Below are 21,810 nucleotides of genomic sequence, written 5' to 3'. Positions count from 1 at the left end.
GAAGTGACAGTTGGGAGTGGTTGGTGGTTGCCGGGGGTGACAGTGGGGAGTGGTTGGTGGTTGCCGGGGGTGACAGTGGGGAGTGGTTGGTGGTTGAGGCCTGGGCTATGGCCCAAATGCATGACAAGAACCTTTTTAACACCTTAAGTAACTTGATTTGACTAGAATGCATGAGTATCATGCACGGGTTAACTTGTATATGATATATATATATATATATTTATATATATATATTTAAAAATACAAGATACAGCAATTGGCGCTTGTAACAAATCACCAATAGTCCAGTATAAAGTCTATATTCTTTTCAGTAGACACTTCCCATGTGCCGGCGGCTGCCAATCCTCTTTACCAAGCGGTGTAGCATGGAAATAACCTATAAAAGAAAAATGGAGGAGGAGGCGCACAATAATGTAGTATATTGATATAGTATTGGGATCACACAAGAACCCACAGTAGGACCGGAAACACCAGTGGAGAGGAAACCAGGAAACAAAAACTGTAATATAACATCCAATGTGTAGATGTAGAATACAAGTTACAGCTTATTCTCAAACAGAGTCACAGTGGGTGAACTCGCAGAATTTCCATATATTAAACACCCAGGACACACTTATGCAGATGTATGCGTACCAGTTAGCAAAACTTTTAAGCTTTGTGTACGTAGATATCCTTCATCTGGTCACAAACGGGTCACACGACTGGATACATAACTGTCAGCTTCGACTAACACTAATCAGTGTCCTCTTTCCATTAGGATGTCACTTTGCAAAGAGAATGCGATTAAACGGGTTGCACTGATAACTGTTATGTCTCCGCCGACTGATCGATGACGGAATCCGGGTTCTACATCTACACATTGGATGTTATATTACAGTTTTTGTTTCCTGGTTTCCTCTCCACTGGTGTTTCCGGTCCTATTGTGGGTTCTTGTGTGATCCCAATACTATATCAATATACTACACTATTGTGCGCCTCCTCCTCCATTTTTCTTATATATATATAACAAAATAAATATAAATATACTTTTCCTTTTGCATCAAATAATTGTATCCATCACACAATGTTTAGTTGTACTCTGAATAGCATATTTTGAATTGCAGCTACATGAATCTATGAATTACTGCCAGAACTGCAAAAGCAAACATAATTATTGCTGGAATTTATTGATGTCATACAGCTTAGGAATTATGTACATGCGTTCGAACCTAATGTGAATACTATATATGTTGTTGAACTTTGACTAGTTAAAAATATAACATTGCATTACGAGTCAGTAGATCTAATTCACTGTATATCAGTTCTATTTCTGTTCTCTTCTTGATAACACTGTGTAAAAATACAGTTACAATCCAAAAATATGTGTCCTTCTCATTAAACCGTTCTGATGCCCTTAGAGACAATGATACATTATTTAGCATTGCATGGAAAAAAGTGACAACTGTAGCTATAGCTACCAATAACTGACCTTTTCAGCAAGGAACAAGCCTATTTAAAACCTTACCAACATGTTGTCATTTGTACACAGCTAAGGACAATTATATGTCTCAGTTTATGTGGCGTATATATACATTAATTTGCATATGAAAAGATTCACATTGACATTATAATTTGCACTTATTAATAGATTATTATTCATAGTTGCCTACTCTCCCGGAATGTCTGGGAGACACCCGAATTTCTGGCAGAGTAGGCAATTCTCCCGGATCCCAGCCAGCTCTGTTAAATTAAATGGAGGGGGCGGGGCTTAGTGATGCCGGGCATGTGTCATCGTGGCCCCATCCCTGTTTTTATTAATTCAAAATATCAAATCGAACTCATGACCCCAGTGCTGTGAGGCAGAAGTGCTAACCACTAAGCCTCCATGCTGCCCCCATAGGATTCCATGGGAACTGATAATTTTTGTGATTTAGCAAGTTCTGAAAATCAAACATTTTCAGAACTTGTGCCTGATGTCTAACGCCACTGAAGTCTATGGGGAGAGCATTGCTTGAGAGGGATCTTCAGATCTCTCACTGCAACTTGTTTGCTCTCCTCTCCGGTTACTATCACAAAGGTAGCCACTTCGTGATAGTGACCATAGAGGAGGTAGGAGACAGGTAAATTGTAGTGTTCACCAGAACAGCCGTTTGTCGTGACTGCTGTTCCGGCCTAACCCTTTTAATAAATGCTCACGACCTTTCATTCCTTACCATTGCGTTAAGGAATGAAAATGATCAAGCCAAAAAACGGTAATTGTTAAATATGCCCCACAGCAACAGAACAGTATCACCCCTTGGCTACATTATCATGGAAAAATGGTGGAAAGCTTGAATGACTTCACCAAGCAACAATTGTTAGATTTGGCGCCTCACAGATGAGAGAGCTATTGTTTTATACAGCCATGCACAACATATGTTCTGTTCACAATAATATGTTTCATAGAATGTCAGCTGAAAGAGAAACAAATAGATACATGGGATGAATGAGTATAGTACTTTATCTGAATGAAGTAAAGTTTGTTATGCACAGTCTCAACCTCTTTGTTCTGAAGACCATTACATGTTTTTTTTATGAACTCTCATTTAAGTATTTGGTTTGCTTACCATTTTCTGCAAAGGCAGTTGCAGCAGATATTTGGCTGGACCTGCATAGAGGAAAAATATGTATTTCAACATAACAATTGTAAATTGTATGTTTTAAAACATTTTATTACATGCATCTACAAATAAATTAAGCAAAAAAACAATAAATAAACATAAATAGAGAAAATGTAAGAAATATAATTAGTTATTTGAAATGTTTTACCACCTCATAGCATAGTGCCCTTATTTATTGTAAAATAGGAATAAAGCTTTCAAGCGTATAGTGTAGCTTAAATCAATTGCACAGTTCATTTTGTTTTATATGTTTTCTCATCTACTGATGGCGAAACATATTTTTTAATAAACATTGTACAAGAAAAACTATGTGCTACACTGTATAAGTATAGGTACAATCAGGACCAGGGCCGGATTAACCATAGGGCTAACTGTCCAGGGGCATATGGCATCCAGGGGGCCCTTGAAAGTGCTCAGCAGCAGTATTGAACGGGCGGGAGCGCCCCCGGCGCGATCAGTGCTGCTGAGCACTTTCACTGCTGTCCTTCTCCGGCGCGCTGTAGTCTCCTTACTGAGGAGATCTCGTGAGTCTCACTCTCACGAGATCTCCTCAGTAAAGAGCGTACAGCGCACCGGAGAAGGAGGTAAGTGCCGGGGGGGGGGGGGGCTCGGATCATGGGGGGGGCGGGTAGCTTGGATCACGGGGGGGGAGGGCCCTCACGGGGGAATGGAGGCCCCCTTAGCCCAGGGGCCTCCATTCTCTTAATCCGGCCCCGATCAGTACAGTTCCTCCATGAAGTTGAGGTGAGAAACTGCTTACATTCCCTTCTCATTAGCTGCTGTCACTGGATTATATGATAAATGATTGAAGGAAGAAGCTTTGTGTGAAACATCAATCGTCTGTGCTTTATCCTGAATTCACTGGTATGGGAAGCAAGGAAGTGCCAGGGAGGGGAAGAGTTAAAAGTGCCACTTCAAATGGCATCAGGATTTGGGATAATGCTGAGGATAATGTCAGGACCATTTTAATAAAAAGGCAATTGCCCTGAGCCCGTCAGGACAGAGACCCACCATTACTGATAATATAGTCTGGATTACAGAGATTCTGTCTCAGCCTCCTAGTGTCCTTGGACACATTTTAACCTTAGCCATAGTCCAAACATTAAACCAAAGCTAAACATACACCTGGCTCAAGCTGTTGAGGTTTTTACAGCACCTCAAATTATACAAAATATAAAATGCCCTCACACATATTAATTTGTATCAGTGGAATCATTTTTGCTCTCAAGCAAACAGGATATATTCTTCTTTTGGGATACAGTCACAAGTCACCCGTGGAACCGCTAATATCTAACTTCTTAAAGCATAATGTGCATAGCCTATACATTATATATGAGAAGAAATACTCCCTTACTGTAAAAATACTAAGGATATTTTAATAAATCAATTAGTTATGTGACCATTTAAATACAGGTCACATATTTTCGTGGTAACTTTTAATATCAGTAATAATTTACAGTAAGAGGTACATTATTCTTTAACATGCATGCATTTCCTAATGAATACTCCAATGATGACCTCCGAATATACAGATTATTAGCACTAATATCAGAACTAACCATACATACAGATATTATTTCCAGGAGTATATACATATATTAGCATCACTTGTTTAATAGAAGGATACAGAAGAATCTAAAGCGTCCATCTACAATATAGATGCACCAGACCACAAATCTAGTCCCTGGGGTCTAACACGCAACGTTGGGCTCCATCTGCAAAGTGGGGGCCTCTATTGGGTGGGCCAGAATTACATGCAGGCCTCTAGTTGGTGGGCCAGCATTACATGGGGGCCTCTAGTTGGTGGGCCAGCATTACATGGGGGCCTCTAGTTGGTGGGCCAGCATTACAGAGTTCCGCTCGCCTCTGAACCCCCGACAGTGGCTGTAATTCCTTTACACAGGTCATGGAACTCCATTGTGACTTCTAATATCATCATAACTATATCAGTACAATATATGTTATGCCTTATAAAACATTGGGATTTTAAAATACTTGAAATATAAGTAAAATTTTACCAAAAAAATAAGTGTAAGTGATGTGAGAAAATAAATATGGAAAATATAATTTATGTACTGAAACTATATATATAGAGTCTGGTGCTGACTAAACCTTTCTGATTGTATTGAGGTTTGGAGAGTAACAGTGAAGATGTAACACCGACGTGTCTGCAAAGCAATATGTACAATGGTTTCGATATTGACTACTTTACAGGTTGCTTTGCAGGTTTTCTCGATTAGGAGTAGGTGCAATGTACACTTCTGAGGCCAAGTAAAGCGCGATAATAATTCTTACGGCGACAGTTTTCTATAACAGCTTTTGTGTGTTTCTCCAGTGACAAGTATCTCCCTTTACACTTACCTGACCAACAATGTTTGCAGTTCTCTCCCCTATTAGCCTGTTGCCTCAGGAAAGAGCAGCAGCCATGAGTAGGACAGGTACACTGGCAGAACAAATGGCTTGTAACATTGATGAATTATCAGCAGATTGATATGTACTGTACCTTGGTATAGACTTCAGTCTTATTATAATTAGGTTTGGTTCAGTGTCATCCAGTTCCAAGAAAGATACATTTAAATTGTCAATATTGATTATATTCCAATTAGCTTGTTTTTTAAGGTAACCAGGCAAATTATCAATTGTCTTCTTCTCCACAGCAGGCACAACTAGGGAGGCTGGGAAGGAATCCAGAATATCCTGGAATAGATGCAAAGGAATACATGAAAGCTCTAACTGGTATGTGACAACTCCTATGAAAGTTCATGTTTCATGGCTGAAAGATTTATTTTACACATGATAAATGGCTAAAGTATTCATTTGGTGGTTCAGAAATTATGTGCAGCAAATTTCAGATAAAGGTCAGCTGTCAAACACTGAAAGGCACAAGTGCAAGTGTTTTAAATTATGCATGACAAGCAAACACACTGGTGAAGATTATTCATTCAGTTTTGAAAGTGATTATGCAGTTTTCAGGCTATAATAATCAGCTGTTCTACACTAATGAAAAAAAAAATGTACTGCCCATCGCCAAGAAAAGTTAATTTAAAAAACATATTTATCTTGACCAATCCAGCACTGATCCAGTGTTGTACAGTCAAATGGATTTGAGGGTCTGCAGAGCCCTGTTTCCATGCTTGTCACATTATATGGGAAAGTTTCACTTTTAATATATTATATTACAATCTATTAGAGAGGCAGGAAATCTGCAGTAAAAATCAGATCTACAAACCCAACCCTAATTCCATGCAGGCTAGAGCAGAAAGTTCAGTGGCATACAATGTCTGTACACTGCTCAGTCACCAGCCTGATTGGTAAGCAGGAATAAAAACAAGTAACCAATGTGGTGTGTGAAGGGACAGAGTTCTGTTAATATATCTGGATACTAGGGATGAGCGCACTCGGATGAAATCCGAGCCCACCCGAACGTTGCGGATCCGAGTCGGATCCGAGACAGATCCGGGTATTGGCGCCAAATTCAAAAGTGAAACTGAGGCTCTGACTCATAATCCCGTTGTCGGATCTCGCGATACTCGGATCCTATAAATTCCCCGCTAGTCGCCGCCATCTTCACTCGGGCATTGATCAGGGTAGAGGGAGGGTGTGTTAGGTGGTCCTCTGTGCTGTTTAGTTCTGTGCTGTTTAGTTCTGTGCTGTTTAGTTCTGTGCTGTTTAGTTCTGTGCTGTTTAGTTCTGTGCTGTGCTGTGCTGTGCTGTGCTGTGTTCTGCAGTATCAGTCCAGTGGTGCTGTGTGCTGTGCTCTGTCCTTCTGAGGTCAGTGGTGCTGCTGGGTCCTGTGCTGTGTCCTGTTCAGTCCAGTGGTGCTGTGTCCTGTGCTCTGTGCTTCTAAGGGCATAGTTATTTCCCCAATATTCCCCTCTGTTTAAAAAAATAAAAAAAAGTTTTTTTAAAAAATACCAAAAACTACTTATATAAATATTTTTTAATTACCACAAAATTTGCACAACCAATCCTGCAGTATAAGCCCATTGGTACTGCAATATTACCAAGTTCACACATTCAGCAGTAAAAGTCCAGTGGTACTGCAATATTACAAAGTTTACACATTCTGCAGTATCAGTCCAGTGGTGCTGTGTCCTGTGCTCTGTCCTGCTGAGTTCCGTAGTGCTGCTGGGTCCTGTGCCGTGTCCTGTTCAGTCCAGTGGTGCTGTGTCCTGTGCTCTGTGCTTCTAAGGGCATAGTTATTTCCCCATTATTCCCAAGTTTTTAAAAAATAAAAAAAAAGTAAAAAAAAAAAAAAAATTAAAAAAAAAAAAAAATATATAATAATTATAACCAAATTTGCAAAACCAATCCAGCATTATAAGTCCATTGGTACTGCAATATTACCAAGTTCACACATTCTGCAGTATCAGTCCAGTGGTGCTGTGTCCTGTGCTCTGTCCTGCTGAGTTCCGTAGTGCTGCTGGGTCCTGTGCCGTGTCCTGTTCAGTCCAGTGGTGCTGTGTCCTGTGCTCTGTGCTTCTAAGGGCATAGTTATTTCCCCATTATTCCCAAGTTTTTAAAAAATAAAAAAAAAGTAAAAAAAAATAAAAAAATTAAAAAAAAAAAAAAATATATAATAATTATAACCAAATTTGCAAAACCAATCCAGCATTATAAGTCCATTGGTACTGCAATATTACCAAGTTCACACATTCTGCAGTATCTTGTGCTACATATAATGGAGACCAAAAATTTGGAGGATAAAGTAGGGAAAGATCAAGACCCACTTCCTCCTAATGCTGAAGCTGCTGCCACTAGTCATGACATAGACGATGAAATGCCATCAACGTCGTCTTCCAAGCCCAATGCCCAATCTCGTAGTACCGGGCATGTAAAATCCAAAAAGCCCAAGTTAAGAAAAAGTAGCAAAAAGAGAAACTTAAAATCATCTGAGGAGAAACGTAAAGTTGCCAATATGCCATTTACGACACGGAGTGGCAAGGAACGGCTTAGGCCCTGGCCCGTGTTCATGACTAGTGGTTCAGCTTCACCCACGGATCTTAGCCCTCCTCCTCCTCCCCCCCCCTACAAAAAATTGAAGAGAGTTATGCTGTCAGCAACAAAACAGCAAACAACTCTGCCTTCTAAAGAGAAATTATCACAAATCCCCAAGGCGTGTCCAAGGGTGTTGGTGGTTGTCAAGCCTGACCTTCCCATCACTGTACGGGAAGAGGTGACTCGGGAGGAGGCTATTGATGATGTAGCTGGCGCTGTGGAGGAACTTGATGATGAGGATGGTGATGTGGTTATTGTAAATGAGGCACCAGGGGGGGAAACAGCTGATGTCCATGGGATGAAAAAGCCCATCGTCATGCCTGGTCAGAAGACCAAAAAATGCACCTCTTCGGTCTGGAGTTATTTTTATCCAAATCCAGACAACCAATGTATGGCAATATGTAGCTTATGTAAAGCTCAAATAAGCAGGGGTAAGGATCTTGCCCACCTAGGAACATCCTCCCTTATACGTCACCTGAATAACCTTCATAGTTCAGTGGTTAGTTCAGGAACTGGGGCTAGGACCCTCATCGGTACAGGGACACCTAAATCCCGTGGTCCAGTTGGATACACACCAGCAACACCCTCCTCGTCAACTTCCTCCACAATCTCCATCAGATTCAGTCCTGCAGCCCAAGTCAGCAGCCAGACTGAGTCCTCCTCAATACGGGATTCATCCGAGGAATCCTGCAGCGGTACGCCTACTACTGCCACTGCTGCTGTTGCTGCTGTTAGTCGGTCATCTTCCCAGAGGGGAAGTCGTAAGACCGCTAAGTCTTTCACAAAACAATTGACCGTCCAACAGTCGTTTGCCATGACCACCAAATACGATAGTAGTCACCCTATTGCAAAGCGTATAACTGCGGCTGTAACTGCAATGTTGGTGTTAGACGTGCGCCCGGTGTCCGCCATCAGTGGAGTGGGATTTAGAGGGTTGATGGAGGTATTGTGTCCCCGGTACCAAATCCCCTCGAGATTCCACTTCACTAGGCAGGCGATACCAAAAATGTACAGAGAAGTACGATCAAGTGTCCTCAGTGCTCTTAAAAATGCGGTTGTACCCACTGTCCACTTAACCACGGACATGTGGACAAGTGGTTCTGGGCAAACGAAGGACTATATGACTGTGACAGCCCACTGGGTAGATGCATCCCCTTCCGCAGCAACAGCAACAGCTGCATCAGTAGCAGCATCTACAAAATGGCTGCTCATGCAAAGGCAGGCAACATTGTGCATTACAGGCTTTAATAAGAGGCACAACGCTGACAACATATTAGAGAAAATGAGGGAAATTATCTCCCAGTGGCTTACCCCACTTAGACTCTCATGGGGATTTGTGGTGTCAGACAATGCCAGTAACATTGTGCGGGCATTAAATATGGGCAATTTCCAGCACGTCCCATGTTTTGCCCACACCATTAATTTGGTGGTGCAGCATTACCTCAAGAGTGACAGGGGTGTGCAGGAGATGCTTGCGGTGGCGCGCAAAATTGCTGGACACTTTCGGCATTCAGCCAGTGCCTACCGCAGACTAGAGGCACATCAAAAAAGCATGAACCTGCCCTGCCATCACCTCAAACAAGAGGTTGTGACGCGCTGGAACTCCACCCTCTATATGCTGCAGAGGATGGAGGAGCAGCAAAAGGCCATTCAGGCCTACACAGCCACCTACGACATAGGCAAAGGAGTGGGGATGCGCCTCAGTCAAGCGCAGTGGAGACTGATTTCCGTGTTGTGCAAGGTTCTGCAGCCATTTGAACTTGCCACACGAGAAGTCAGTTCCGACACTGCCAGCTTGAGTCAGGTCATTCCCCTGATCAGGCTGTTGCAGAAGCAGCTGGAGAAAGTGAGGGAGGAGCTGGTAAGCCATTGCGATTACACCAAGCATGTAGCTCTTGTGGATGTAGCCCTTCGTACGCTTTGCCAGGATCCGAGGGTGGTCACTCTTTTAAAGTCAGAGGAATACATTCTGGCCACCGTGCTCGATCCTCGGTTTAAAGCGTATGTTGTGTCTCTGTTTCCGGCGGACACAAGTCTACAGCGGTGCAAAGACCTGCTGGTCAGGAGATTGTCCTCTGAAGAGGACCGTGACATGCCAACAGCTCCACCCTCATTTTCTTCCACATCTATGGCTGCGAGGAAAAAGCTCAGTTTTCCCAAAAGAGGCACTGGCGGGGATGCTGATAACATCTGGTCCGGACTGAAGGACCTGCCAACCATTGCAGACATGTCTACTCTCGCTGCATTGGATGCTGTCACAATAGAAAAAATTGTGGATGATTACTTTGCTGACACCATCCAAGTAGACATGTCAGACAGTCCATATTGTTACTGGCAGGAAAAAAAGGCAGTTTGGAAGCCCCTGTACAAACTGGCTCTATTTTACCTGAGTTGTCCCCCCTCCAGTGTGTACTCGGAAAGAGTTTTTAGTGCAGCGGGGAACCTGGTCAGTGAGCGGCGAAGGAGGTTGCTTCCTCACAATGTTGAAAAAATGATGTTTATAAAAATGAATAATCAATTCCTCAATGAAGTACAGCACTGCCCTCCAGATACTACAGAGGGACCTGTGGTTGTGGAGTCCAGCGGGGACGAATTGATAATGTGTGATGAGGAGGAAGTACACACTGTAGGGGGAGAGGAATCAGAGGTTGAGGATGAGGACGACATCTTGCCTCAGTAGAGCCTGTTTAGTCTGTACAGGGAGAGATGAATAGCTTTTTTGGTGTGGGGGCCCAAACAAACCAATCATTTCAGCCAAAGTTGTTTGGTAGGCCCTGTCGCTGAAATGATTGGTTTGTTAAAGTGTGCATGTCCTATTTCAACAACATAAGGGTGGGTGTGAGGGCCCAAGGACAATTCCATCTTGGAACTTTTTTTTTTGCATTATATGACCAAGCAACAGTCGTTTGCCATGTTCAAAAAGTAAAACCAAATGTAAAAAAATTCAAGAAATTAAACCAAAAGTAAAATGCCGTGTCATAATTTAAAACAAGAGGTATTGACGTGCTCTAAAACTACTGTATTGTTGTTTATATTTTATAAACACTACACTTGAAAGCTTGAGTCTTTCAATAGAAAAGTAACTGTCCATTGCACGAATATTTGCAACAGGGACAATTTTAGGGTTAAGAAAGTCAACTAATAATAACACTTCGACGCTGTGTGTCTTTATAAACACTACACTTGGAAGTTGGAGGAGGTATTGTGGCCCCGGCACCAAATTTACTACCGGGGCCACTCCACTGTGCAGTCCATATTTAGGTGTATCAGATATTAAACAACGGTGACAGTTGATGCCCAATTTTTTAATTATATTGTGGCCTCGGTACCAAATTGTGTACCGGGGCCACCCCACTACGCAGTCAAGATACTTGTTTGGTGGAATTCAGACCAGTTGAGGGTTTTATTATTATATTGTGTGGACCACTCTATCTATACCACACTACAACTCTATACCACTCTATTTCCTACTTTAATTCTATTTCATACTTTAATTCTATTTCCTACTTTAATTCTATTACTAATTAATTACCATAAAGAGGAACAAAATAAACCAATTTTAGCAAAAGTATAATATGACTTAGACTTACAAACACTACACTTTAAAGATCGTGCCTTTAAATGAAAAAGTCAGTCTTCATTGCACGACTATGTGCAACAGGGACATTTTTTTGGGTTTACAAAGTCAAACAATAACACTTCGACCCTGTCTGTCTGGGGTCTCTCAATGACGAATTGTCTGTACCATGTTTGGAGGAGGTATTGTGGCCCCGGTATCAAATTGGGTACCGGGGCCACCCCACTATGCAGTCCAGATACTTGTTTGGTGGAATTCAGACACGTGGAGGGTTTTTTAATTATATTGTGGCCTCGGTACCAAATTGTGTACCGGGGCCACCACACTACGCAGTCAAGATACTTGTTTGGTGGAATTCAGACCAGTTGAGGGTTTTATTATTATATTTTGTGGACCACTCTATCTATACCACACTACAACTCTATACCACTCTATTTCCTACTTTAATTCTATTTCATACTTTAATTCTATTTCCTACTTTAATTCTATTACTAATTAATTACCATAAAGAGGAACAAAATAAACCAATTTTAGCAAAAGTATAATATGACTTAGACTTACAAACACTACACTTTAAAGATCGTGCCTTTAAATGAAAAAGTCAGTCTTCATTGCACGACTATGTGCAACAGGGACATTTTTTTGGGTTTACTAAGTCAAACAATAACACTTCGACCCTGTCTGTCTGGGGTCTCTCAATGACGAATTGTCTGTACCATGTTTGGAGGAGGTATTGTGGCCCCGGTATCAAATTGGGTACCGGGGCCACCCCACTATGCAGTCCAGATACTTGTTTGGTGGAATTCAGACACGTGGAGGGTTTTTTAATTATATTGTGGCCTCGGTACCAAATTGTGTACCGGGGCCACCACACTACGCAGTCAAGATAAATAGATGCGTATCATAGATAAAGTACATTCAGTGGTGTGGGGCAAATTGAAAAATATTCAAAATGCACTGACATTATCAAAAACAAGAGGTTGTCACACGCTAAAACTCCAACATGTATATGATGGAGAGGATGGAGGAGCAGCCGTATGTGTAGTGTAATGCAGATCTGTTGAAGGTTTTTTATATATTTTATTGTGGTGCCCAGTGCCCACTCCTCTACGCAGTCCAGGTACAATTATTGGTGCGAATCATAAAAGTTCAGGGTTTTTAAGATATTGTGGTGACCCACTCCTCTACGCAGTCCAGGTACATTTATTGGTGCGAATCATAAAAGTTCAGGGTTTTTAAGATATTGTGGTGACCCACTCCTCTACGCAGTCCAGGTACAATTATTGGTGCGAATCATAAAAGTTCAGGGTTTTTAAGATATTGTGGTGACCCACTCCTCTACGCAGTCCAGGTACAATTATTGGTGCGAATCATAAAAGTTCAGGGTTTTTAATATATATTGTGGTGACCCACTCCTCTACGCAGTCCAGGTACAATTATTGGTGCGAATCATAAAAGTTCAGGGTTTTTAAGATATTGTGGTGACCCACTCCTCTACGCAGTCCAGGTACATTTATTGGTGCGAATCATAAAAGTTCAGGGTTTTTAAGATATTGTGGTGACCCACTCCTCTACGCAGTCCAGGTACAATTATTGGTGCGAATCATAAAAGTTCAGGGTTTTTAAGATATTGTGGTGACCCACTCCTCTACGCAGTCCAGGTACAATTATTGGTGCGAATCATAAAAGTTCAGGGTTTTTAATATATATTGTGGTGACCCACTCCTCTACGCAGTCCAGGTACAATTATTGGTGCGAATCATAAAAGTTCAGGGTTTTTAAGATATTGTGGTGACCCACTCCTCTACGCAGTCCAGGTACAATTATTGGTGCGAATCATAAAAGTTCAGGGTTTTTAAGATATTGTGGTGACCCACTCCTCTACGCAGTCCAGGTACAATTATTGGTGCGAATCATAAAAGTTCAGGGTTTTTAAGATATTGTGGTGACCCACTCCTCTACGCAGTCCAGGTACAATTATTGGTGCGAATCATAAAAGTTCAGGGTTTTTAAGATATTGTGGTGACCCACTCCTCTACGCAGTCCAGGTACATTTATTGGTGCGAATCATAAAAGTTCAGGGTTTTTAAGATATTGTGGTGACCCACTCCTCTACGCAGTCCAGGTACAATTATTGGTGCGAATCATAAAATTTCAGGGTTTTTAATATATTGTGGTGACCCACTCCTCTACGCAGTCCAGGTACAATTATTGGTGCGAATCATAAAAGTTCAGGGTTTTTAAGATATTGTGGTGACCCACTCCTCTACGCAGTCCAGGTACAATTATTGGTGCGAATCATAAAAGTTCAGGGTTTTTAATATATATTGTGGTGACCCACTCCTCTACGCAGTCCAGGTACAATTATTGGTGCGAATCATAAAAGTTCAGGGTTTATAATATATTGTGGTGACCCACTCCTCTACGCAGTCCAGAAAGATACCTTGTTGCAACGTTTTGGACTAATAACTATATTGTGAGGTGTTCAGAATACACTGTAAATTAGTGGAAATGCTTGTTATTGAATGTTATTGAGGTTAATAATAGCCTAGGAGTGAAAATAAGCCCAAAAACTTGATTTTTAAACTTTTTATGTTTTTTTCAAAAAAAATCCGAATCCAATACCTTAAATCCGAACCGAGACCTTTCGTCAAGTGTTTTGCGAGACAAATCCGAACCTCAAAAATAAGGAAAATCCGGATCCAAAACACAAAACACGAGACCTCAAAAGTCGCCGGTGCACATCCCTACTGGATACCCCTTTTAAAATTCCTTTTAAAATTCCTTATGTAATGTAATCCATTGAAAAGAAAGTATATATCATATATTCATGCTAAGTGGTGATTAACGTGAAAATAATTTTTATATACACCTCACTAAAAACCGTGGTCCTGCACTGAGAGGCAGCTAAAAGCAATCGTATTTGCTGCCAGGCTGCCTGTCATGTATAAAGACACAGATGAAAATGAAGACTACTGTGACAAAGATGAAGACTGCTGTATTGGAGGTAAGTGAGTTTGGTTATCAGGGGGAGGGGGAGAGGTGGGTTATGATAGTGGCTGAAGGGGGGTGGATTAAAATGGCTGAAGGAGGGGGTGATGATATGACTGAGGGCATATTTAAAAGATAGAGCAGTTTTTGGGGTACATGATCTCTGTATTGTGTGGTGGTTACATGGATGCTCTCTGTGGTCTCAGCGGTCACTGGAATGCTAAATATTAGTCAGATGGGGCTTGTAGACATTTATATTTTTGGGCGTATTCAATTGTTAGCGAGACGGCTGAAAATACCGCGCTCGAAAAAAAACAAAAACCCGCGCTCGTTTTTTCCTGTTCGAGCGCTCGTTTTAAAAAAAACAAAACGCTCAATTCAATTGTTGACATTGCATCCACCCCCCCCCCGCGCTCTATTATTGGTCCTAGCGAGTTTGAAATGAGGAGTGGTTAAGGCAGTCATTTTAGTATAAAAAATTAATGCAAATTAATGCAATCAAGAAGGGCCCCAGCACTGCAAAGGAGATTGAGCCCCTACACTGCAATCAAGAATGGCCCCAGCACTGCACAAGAGAATGGGCCTCCACACTGCAATCAAGAAGGGCCCCAGCACTGCAAGCAACAATGCCCCCCCCCCCCCCCCCCCCCCTGGACAGCAGATTAAAAGATCTTACAAGGAGGTAAATTTTTTGCCATTTACAAACATTTCTTGAACACTGGCCAAGCATGGACATTTGTAAGGTACAAAAGGTACAAATATTGGTGGGACAGTGGGCAAGCCGCACATTTCTTCAAAGGTACAAATAATTTTTGGGACTTTGCGTAAATGAGTGTGTGTAGGTAAAGCATCATAAAACTGAGGATTTCGTCCATGGTGAGTATTTTGTTTTGGGTTTTTTTCAATAAAAATCTATGGTGTACATGAGGGTGTTTACTGTATTTCTTGGGGTTTTATTATTTTTAATAAAGATTTGTGGTTGGAATGAGGATGTTGTGCTTTTATTTAACATTTTGCTTTGTGGAACTACAGATCACAGCCAGCCGTGGGTGTAAGAGCATGTTGGCACTTGTGGTTCTACAAGTGCAAACATGCCCTGGGTGCCATGGGTACGCTGGTGCTTGTAGTTAGACAAGTAGCAGCATGCCCACACTATTTAGGCCAACATGGCTGGCTGGGACATGTAGTTCCACAAATCAAAATTATTATTTTTTTGTTTTTTTCATACAAAATCCCCATTTATTACCCTACTACCCACAGCCCAGGGGTAGTAGGAAGAGCCCTAGTGCTATCGGCACTGGGCTGGGTGCCCCTAGGGGGGAGGCCCGCTTACATTTTTCAGCAGACCACACTCCCTAGGCAATCCAGGCCAGCGCTGAACAGTCTGTGGGTGTTTAGTCATTATGGCCGTGGGACCCAAACTGCATCCCCCCCCCCCCCCCCCCTGCTATAGTGCCTATCACCCCGGCTGGTTTGCCTAGTGCTGGTTCAATTAAAATAGGGGGAACCCTACGCCAAATTTTTCAAAGATTTTAACTCACACATCAATAGCCTGCCAGCACTAGGGTTAAGACTAAATATAGTGTGGAGCAAACGATTTTGGTTTTAAAAAAAAAAAATAACATGCTACTTTTCACCGAGAGCTGACTGAGGTCAGGCACAACCTTTTTTCTAAAGGGGGAACTTTCCAAAAATTATAAGTTATTATTACTCTTTAAGTACTTTTCTGTTTTTAGGTTATTTTTATGAACTTTTACACCTATTTTTTCAGTTTAATGTATATTTTTCTTAACTTAATAAAAAAAAAAAATTCTTTGAGCAGAACAAGGAGGTGCGAGATGAAACAGCAGATTTGCCTGTTTCACCCACAGCATTAAAAAACAATTGAATAGCTTTTTCCGCTAAGGGTTCGCATCCAGCCTATACTTTAACATTGATAAACGGTTGGAGCGCGATAACACCGTTTCGGTAAATAAACAAAAAAAAAAGATTAGAATTGCGGGAGAAGTTTCCACGCTCGAAAATAAGGAAAAAAATAAAAAAAAAATGACTTAACGCGCTCAAACTTCTAAACTCGCTAACAATTGAATATGCCCCTTTGTGTTCTTTCAGCTCTTTGACAGCAATTATTCATGTACTTTATTGTCTATATATGCCTGTGCTATGGGTAGTGTTATCTGCCATAATAGAGTGTTGTGTTTGAAAGTCTAATCATTCAGTACTTGCAGGGGCGGGCTGGCCCGGGGGGCAGGGGGGCATCGGTCCCCCGGGCCGCTCAGTTTCAGCGCTGTTAGGCTGCCCCTGGGATGGAAAAATCACCTGATTTTGACTCGCGATGTGGCCGTTTCATTGGACGCGGCCGCATCGCGTGTCATGTGATGCGGCCGCCTGTGTGCCCCCCGGGCTGAAATATGCCAGCCCGCACCTGAGTGCTTGTTAATATGTTGCATTATAATACACTTGTTGTATATTTTCAAAACAGGACCCCACCTTTCTAGAAGCCAGCTAGAATACAACAAAGCTGCAAGAACAAGCAAGAGAGAACAGCAGGTAGTCAAAGCTGCAATACTAGGTAAGAGCTAACGGCACAGTCTGTCTAAAGTTGAATGCTGGAGAATAATCCTGAATATTCATATTCAGGAGTATTCCAATACACCTATTCCATACACTTATTAATGTGTTACAGATATATGTCTTTTATGATATGCTGAGCATCAACATATTACTCCCTATATGCATTGATTAGTTGTTGTGCATGTGCAGAATGATTTTTGTTCATTGCAGAGTACGAATGAATGAATATGAACGTTACAGGTGTAGTAGCCTAGGGCGGCCAGAACCGATAATCAGGCCCTAATCTCGTGTCTTTTTATTGAGGATCCCTTTCTAAACTGCACCACAGCCTAAGGCCCACCAGGCATCTTATAATTATATAGATAGTGGTGACAGAACGAGTTAAGGTGCATGCAAGTAGTTACTAAAAAGAACGGACATATTTGGCCTAAAATCTGAAGAATATTATATATGTAAAAAATATATATTTATCTGCATAAACAATGGGTTATGTCGTCATTATCTGTAGTATTTATTATGAAGATGTATTCATTATACCTGTGACTTAAATTACTTAAACTGGAAATTTTAAGAACATTAGACGTTACCTATATGACCATTACAAAAAAGAGAAGTGAAACAATTTATCCTGTTTTGGATTTGAGGACATTTTATCAAAAAGTAGCCAGTAATCATATGCTTTGGAAAAGCATATGGTCCATGGCCCTATTTAGGTAATTCATCAATTGTATACAATCAGAGCCCTAGTTTGTGACTGCCAGTATTATCCTGTTAAAAAGAACATGGAAATCTTGTGGTATGGTCCATATGCACTATTTGCAGATCAATTCAGCTTTGTGTGCCTATATAGAATAATAAGTAATGGGCTTTTATGTTTTTACTCAAGAGGCTAACATAATATGGTGCAAAAAAATTCCTTTGTTTGACAGGCTAATGTCAATGCTAGATCCTAAAATACTCTAGCAAAAATACTGAAAACATTGAACAGTGGCATGACTAGAGCTTTCTATGCGTCATTACAAATAAGAATACACCCATGGATAAAGTGTGGTTTATGGGGGGTAAACCAACACAGGAAGCATATGGGCACGTCCAGCAACTGCACTTAAGCCCTACTTACCTTATGTGTCATATCAGAGCCGTAACTTAGAATTCTAGTGCCCTGGGCGAGAAAGACAAATGCCGCCCCCCTAGCCCTCAATTTTGACCAAATTAACCTAAAATATTCCAAAATTGCGCCCCCCTTCCGCGTTGCGCCCTGGGCGGTCGCCCCTGTCGCACAGCCCTAGTTACGGCCCTGTGTCATATATGTTCTAGACCACTAATGATACAAGTTAGTATTTGAGTTTCTGCAATATTTAAGTAGGTGCAATATAACAATACTGAACCAAATACATTTATCCTGTGGTTTCTAAAGTACACAATGACATGAGATTTACTTATTCATATTCATTTCAAGATTCCACAGAATTTATCATGAAAAATATCAGTATTGCTATTATGTAAAGCAATGAACCATATAACAAGCAATGAAGCATTTGGCAGAAGTGTTTCTTAAAGACCTACATTACTGTTTATTCAAAAAGAGAATTCATCCTCACCACATTTTAATGTAATTGAATAGACACAGTTTCATTCGATTCACCATTTAAACAATATAATAATTAATGTAAATTATGCATATTAAAGATTTTGATTAAAACAAACCTGTCTTTGTGTTCCCGTTGTCTAAGTCAACGTGTCTCCTTCACAGCTAGTGGATAGCACCCCTTTTGGTCTCGTACACCCTATTAGGCACTTATTATGTAGATGATCTTGTTTATGCGCTCTATATGATGTGACATTGAGGACTATTCTATTTAAATTCCCTCAGACTGTTCTATGGTGCCTGAGGAGCATGTTGTGTTAGCGCTTGTTGGACTTGATCATGATCCTGCCTGACATTCTTATACTGACTTGGCTTGTTCTTTACCCTGATTGTATGCTTCGGACCCAGGATGTTAGAGGTTTCTGAACCATTCATCCCTACCCTGACCATGGGCTGCATATTGAAAAGAAATTTCAGTGAGGGCTGTGACCTATGGGTTCTCCACAGCAAAATTTATCACTTACTTGCAGGAGTCCATGGTAAAAAAAAAGCAGGTTTTTCATTAGACTTTGCACCACAAATATAACCAGTGCCAATTGATTGCAATGTACAGGGTTCATCTAGAACTATTCATTACACTAAACTACCTTGGTGCTCTATGTATCCATTTATACAAAGGCAAACAAAATAAATATAGAAACAAACTTACCTGTTGTATGTATATGTAAAGTGTATCTTATGGAGGTCACTTGGATGCTCTCTGTATGATATACCAGTCACTGGGATGCTCTCTCTATTGTATGGCGGTTACCAGGATAGTATCTGTATTGTATGGTGGTCACTGGTTTGCTCTCTGTATTGTATAGTAGCCACTAGGATGCTCTCTGTATTGTATATCGGTCTATGAAATGCTTCCTGTATTGTATATCAACCTCTGAAATGATTCCTGTATTGTATATAGGTCTCTAAAATGCCTTTCTTGGATAGAAGGCCCTAAAATGTCTGCCGGTATTGTGACTCTGCCTACCATTACGTGTTGCGTTAGCCTTGTCTACCACCAATGTGGCTAGGGATAATGGTTTGCTAACCATGCCTAATTTTGTATTGACCTTCGACCACAGTTGATTTAGTCTCACCTACATGAGACCACTTTCAAAAATTTTCCCAGGGCCACTATAAGTTCCCAATCCACCCCTGGTGGAGCTTGATGAAGGTATTCACATCACCAATAGGGTGAGATAATTGTATCACTACATCACTCTGCATTTATTGAACAAGACGCAATGATACAATTTGTTCCATGTCTATGTGCATCTTGAGCAAGTACGTGTTCTCTGGGAGAATTGTCTGCTCACTCTGGAGGTCTTCCCCTAATTTGAGAGATTTTGGGTAATTCCAGGGCAAATATAGCTAAACTGCAGGAGTGCTAAGTAACAGTTTCAATTTTACAGATTAATTCACTTACAATTGTATCTACACTGCTGACTCCAAGCTCCTTCTGGCTTTTCCTTTTGTCGGATTTCCCTTTTCATTTATTTCTCTTTCTGTCATATTGATATGCAATGTGATCAATGACGATGCAGTAGCAGGGGCAGAACACCACATTGCAAAATTTGGAGCAGGAGGGGCTCAGTGGCCCACATGCAGAGTGTTGCCTTGTCGCGTAACTATCATCATTACACATGTGTGGCAGCTACATGCTACTGCTCATCTCCAAGTCCCGTAACCTAATTTAGCACCCTTTGCTGTCAGCAAGGCACTTTTAGGGGTCACTTTAAGAGTTTAATTGTACATCAACTCAAGCATAGTTTGCAAGGAAAGAAAAACATGCGAATCTGGGGCCAAAAGAGGGACATTTGTGAAGTGTTTATACCATCCCCCACATAAAAACAACATGTATACAGACTTGCCTGCACATTATGTAGTGGATTGTCACTTCCATACACTGTACTATAATAGGTGAAGTCATCGATGCTCAGCTGAAATAAGAAAACAAACCAGGCTCAGAGAGTAACCATACATTACAGATATGACTAATTACATTCCAGGCTACTGTAAGTAATAGTACTTACTGTGTCCTGGAGAAACAAGACAATTGACCCTGTCCTTGGTACATCCCCTTGTTGTAGTAACCTGTACAGTTCATGGCTTGAAGTAATGTGTCCATCACTTACTGCTGGTGCTGAAGCCCACACAGAGCTGTAACAGGAAGAGAAACTGCTGCTGTTAAACATATAGTATGTGGGGTTCACTTATTAACTATTTGTCAACTACATAGGGGGGGGGGGGGTTCCCAGTGCCTGGAAACCCCCCTCCAAGCCTGGGGCACTATATAATTGAGGTGGCTGGACCCTGCCCCCCACTTCACACGGCTCTGCTTGAAAAGGGAGAGCTGCGTGCACCTAACAGTAGTGCACGCAGCATTGCCCATGTTTATTATGGGGATAGGAAGAGTTGGAGAGCAGCCAAACACTGTCTAAAATTATAGCCACGCCCCCATGCATGCTTGTCATGTCCACTAGCAGCGTGGTGTGGAAACCCAGCTCTACAAATCCTGCGTTTGCCCCTGCACTACAGGTGCATTCACCAATTCAACTTTTTATGTGCATTTGTGCAGATGCTTCACACGGTTTGTGGTTTTGTCATCTGTAACTTTAATTATTTACAAATTTCCATTTTTTTCATGTAAGATATTGCTATTTTGCAGATTCATCAAGATATAAGGGGACATCTGGACAGTCTTCATGTGCCACATTTGTACATTTTACATTGGTATATTTAAACATATAAAAAATAACTTGCCAATTTAATGTTTATTTACTTTAACTTATATACAAATTAGCATAAAATGTGCATAAAAATACAGCAATAACATTTAAGCAATAAGTAATCCTTTTTGAATCTACTAAAACAAAGTATATTTGATTTATATAAAGCTGGACGAAACTTACATTTTTGGCCACATTAGAGATATGGTTACAGGTGTAGATAAATTCACTAGGTCACCCTTGAAAAGGCACATATTACAAAAATGTATTTGAACATAAAAATATAAATACAGGCATAATTAAAGAATCTTAAATCCATTGTCGTATAAATAATATTTGATTATATTTGTTCATTTTGATTATTTGCACAGCGGGACTTGTTAGTACAGACAAGATAGCGGTGTAAACTTTATTAGGTAATTCTGAAACAGGGAAGCCTAAGGTATATTAGAGACACTCCTGGCAGAGCAAACAAGTTGTTGGCAAATCTTTCCTGTCAGTCTGACAACACAACATGCTTTCTCATTGTGCCAAACAATGTGTACGTTACTGAGGGACCATTTGGCTTAAAATCTAAAAGATTTCTGACGTCCAGCCAATTTATGTAATCGAATGTGTATTTTGAACATTTGTACCAAGGAAGTCGAATATGACCACGAAGACCCCACACTGGGA

At 41.0% G+C, this 21,810-nt stretch overlaps 1 protein-coding gene and 1 long non-coding RNA gene across 4 annotated transcripts in view; one reads left to right on the top strand and one right to left on the bottom strand.

Moving 5' to 3' along the window:
• The window catches only part of LOC142152364 (uncharacterized), a 42,139-nt gene that overhangs the window by 2,280 nt on the left and 18,049 nt on the right, over nucleotides 1-21,810 (top strand). Inside the window, exon 2 of the long non-coding RNA XR_012691332.1 lies at nucleotides 5,297-5,375. This is a non-coding gene — a long non-coding RNA (uncharacterized LOC142152364). The remainder of the gene's footprint in view (nucleotides 1-5,296; nucleotides 5,376-21,810) is intronic.
• LOC142152362 (V-type proton ATPase subunit S1-like) overlaps nucleotides 1-21,810 on the bottom strand; it is an 81,969-nt gene that overhangs the window by 44,974 nt on the left and 15,185 nt on the right. For 2 of the 3 annotated variants that reach the window (XM_075208935.1, XM_075208937.1), the window contains exons 2-5: nucleotides 20,440-20,584; nucleotides 20,278-20,346; nucleotides 5,143-5,336; nucleotides 2,586-2,626 (exon numbers count right to left, since the gene is read on the bottom strand). In XM_075208935.1, the coding sequence (XP_075065036.1) occupies nucleotides 2,586-2,626; nucleotides 5,143-5,336; nucleotides 20,278-20,346; nucleotides 20,440-20,584 (449 nt within the window). The remainder of the gene's footprint in view (nucleotides 1-2,585; nucleotides 2,627-5,142; nucleotides 5,337-20,277; nucleotides 20,347-20,439; nucleotides 20,585-21,810) is intronic. The other variant, XM_075208936.1, reaches the window with a different exon arrangement.

The sequence above is a fragment of the Mixophyes fleayi genome, chromosome 4 (genome assembly GCF_038048845.1).
Source record: "Mixophyes fleayi isolate aMixFle1 chromosome 4, aMixFle1.hap1, whole genome shotgun sequence".
In the NCBI taxonomy this organism is placed as follows: Eukaryota; Metazoa; Chordata; class Amphibia; order Anura; family Limnodynastidae; genus Mixophyes; species Mixophyes fleayi.
The sequence above is the reverse complement of the archived record's forward strand: the minus strand, read 5'-3'. Positions and strand labels throughout refer to the sequence as shown.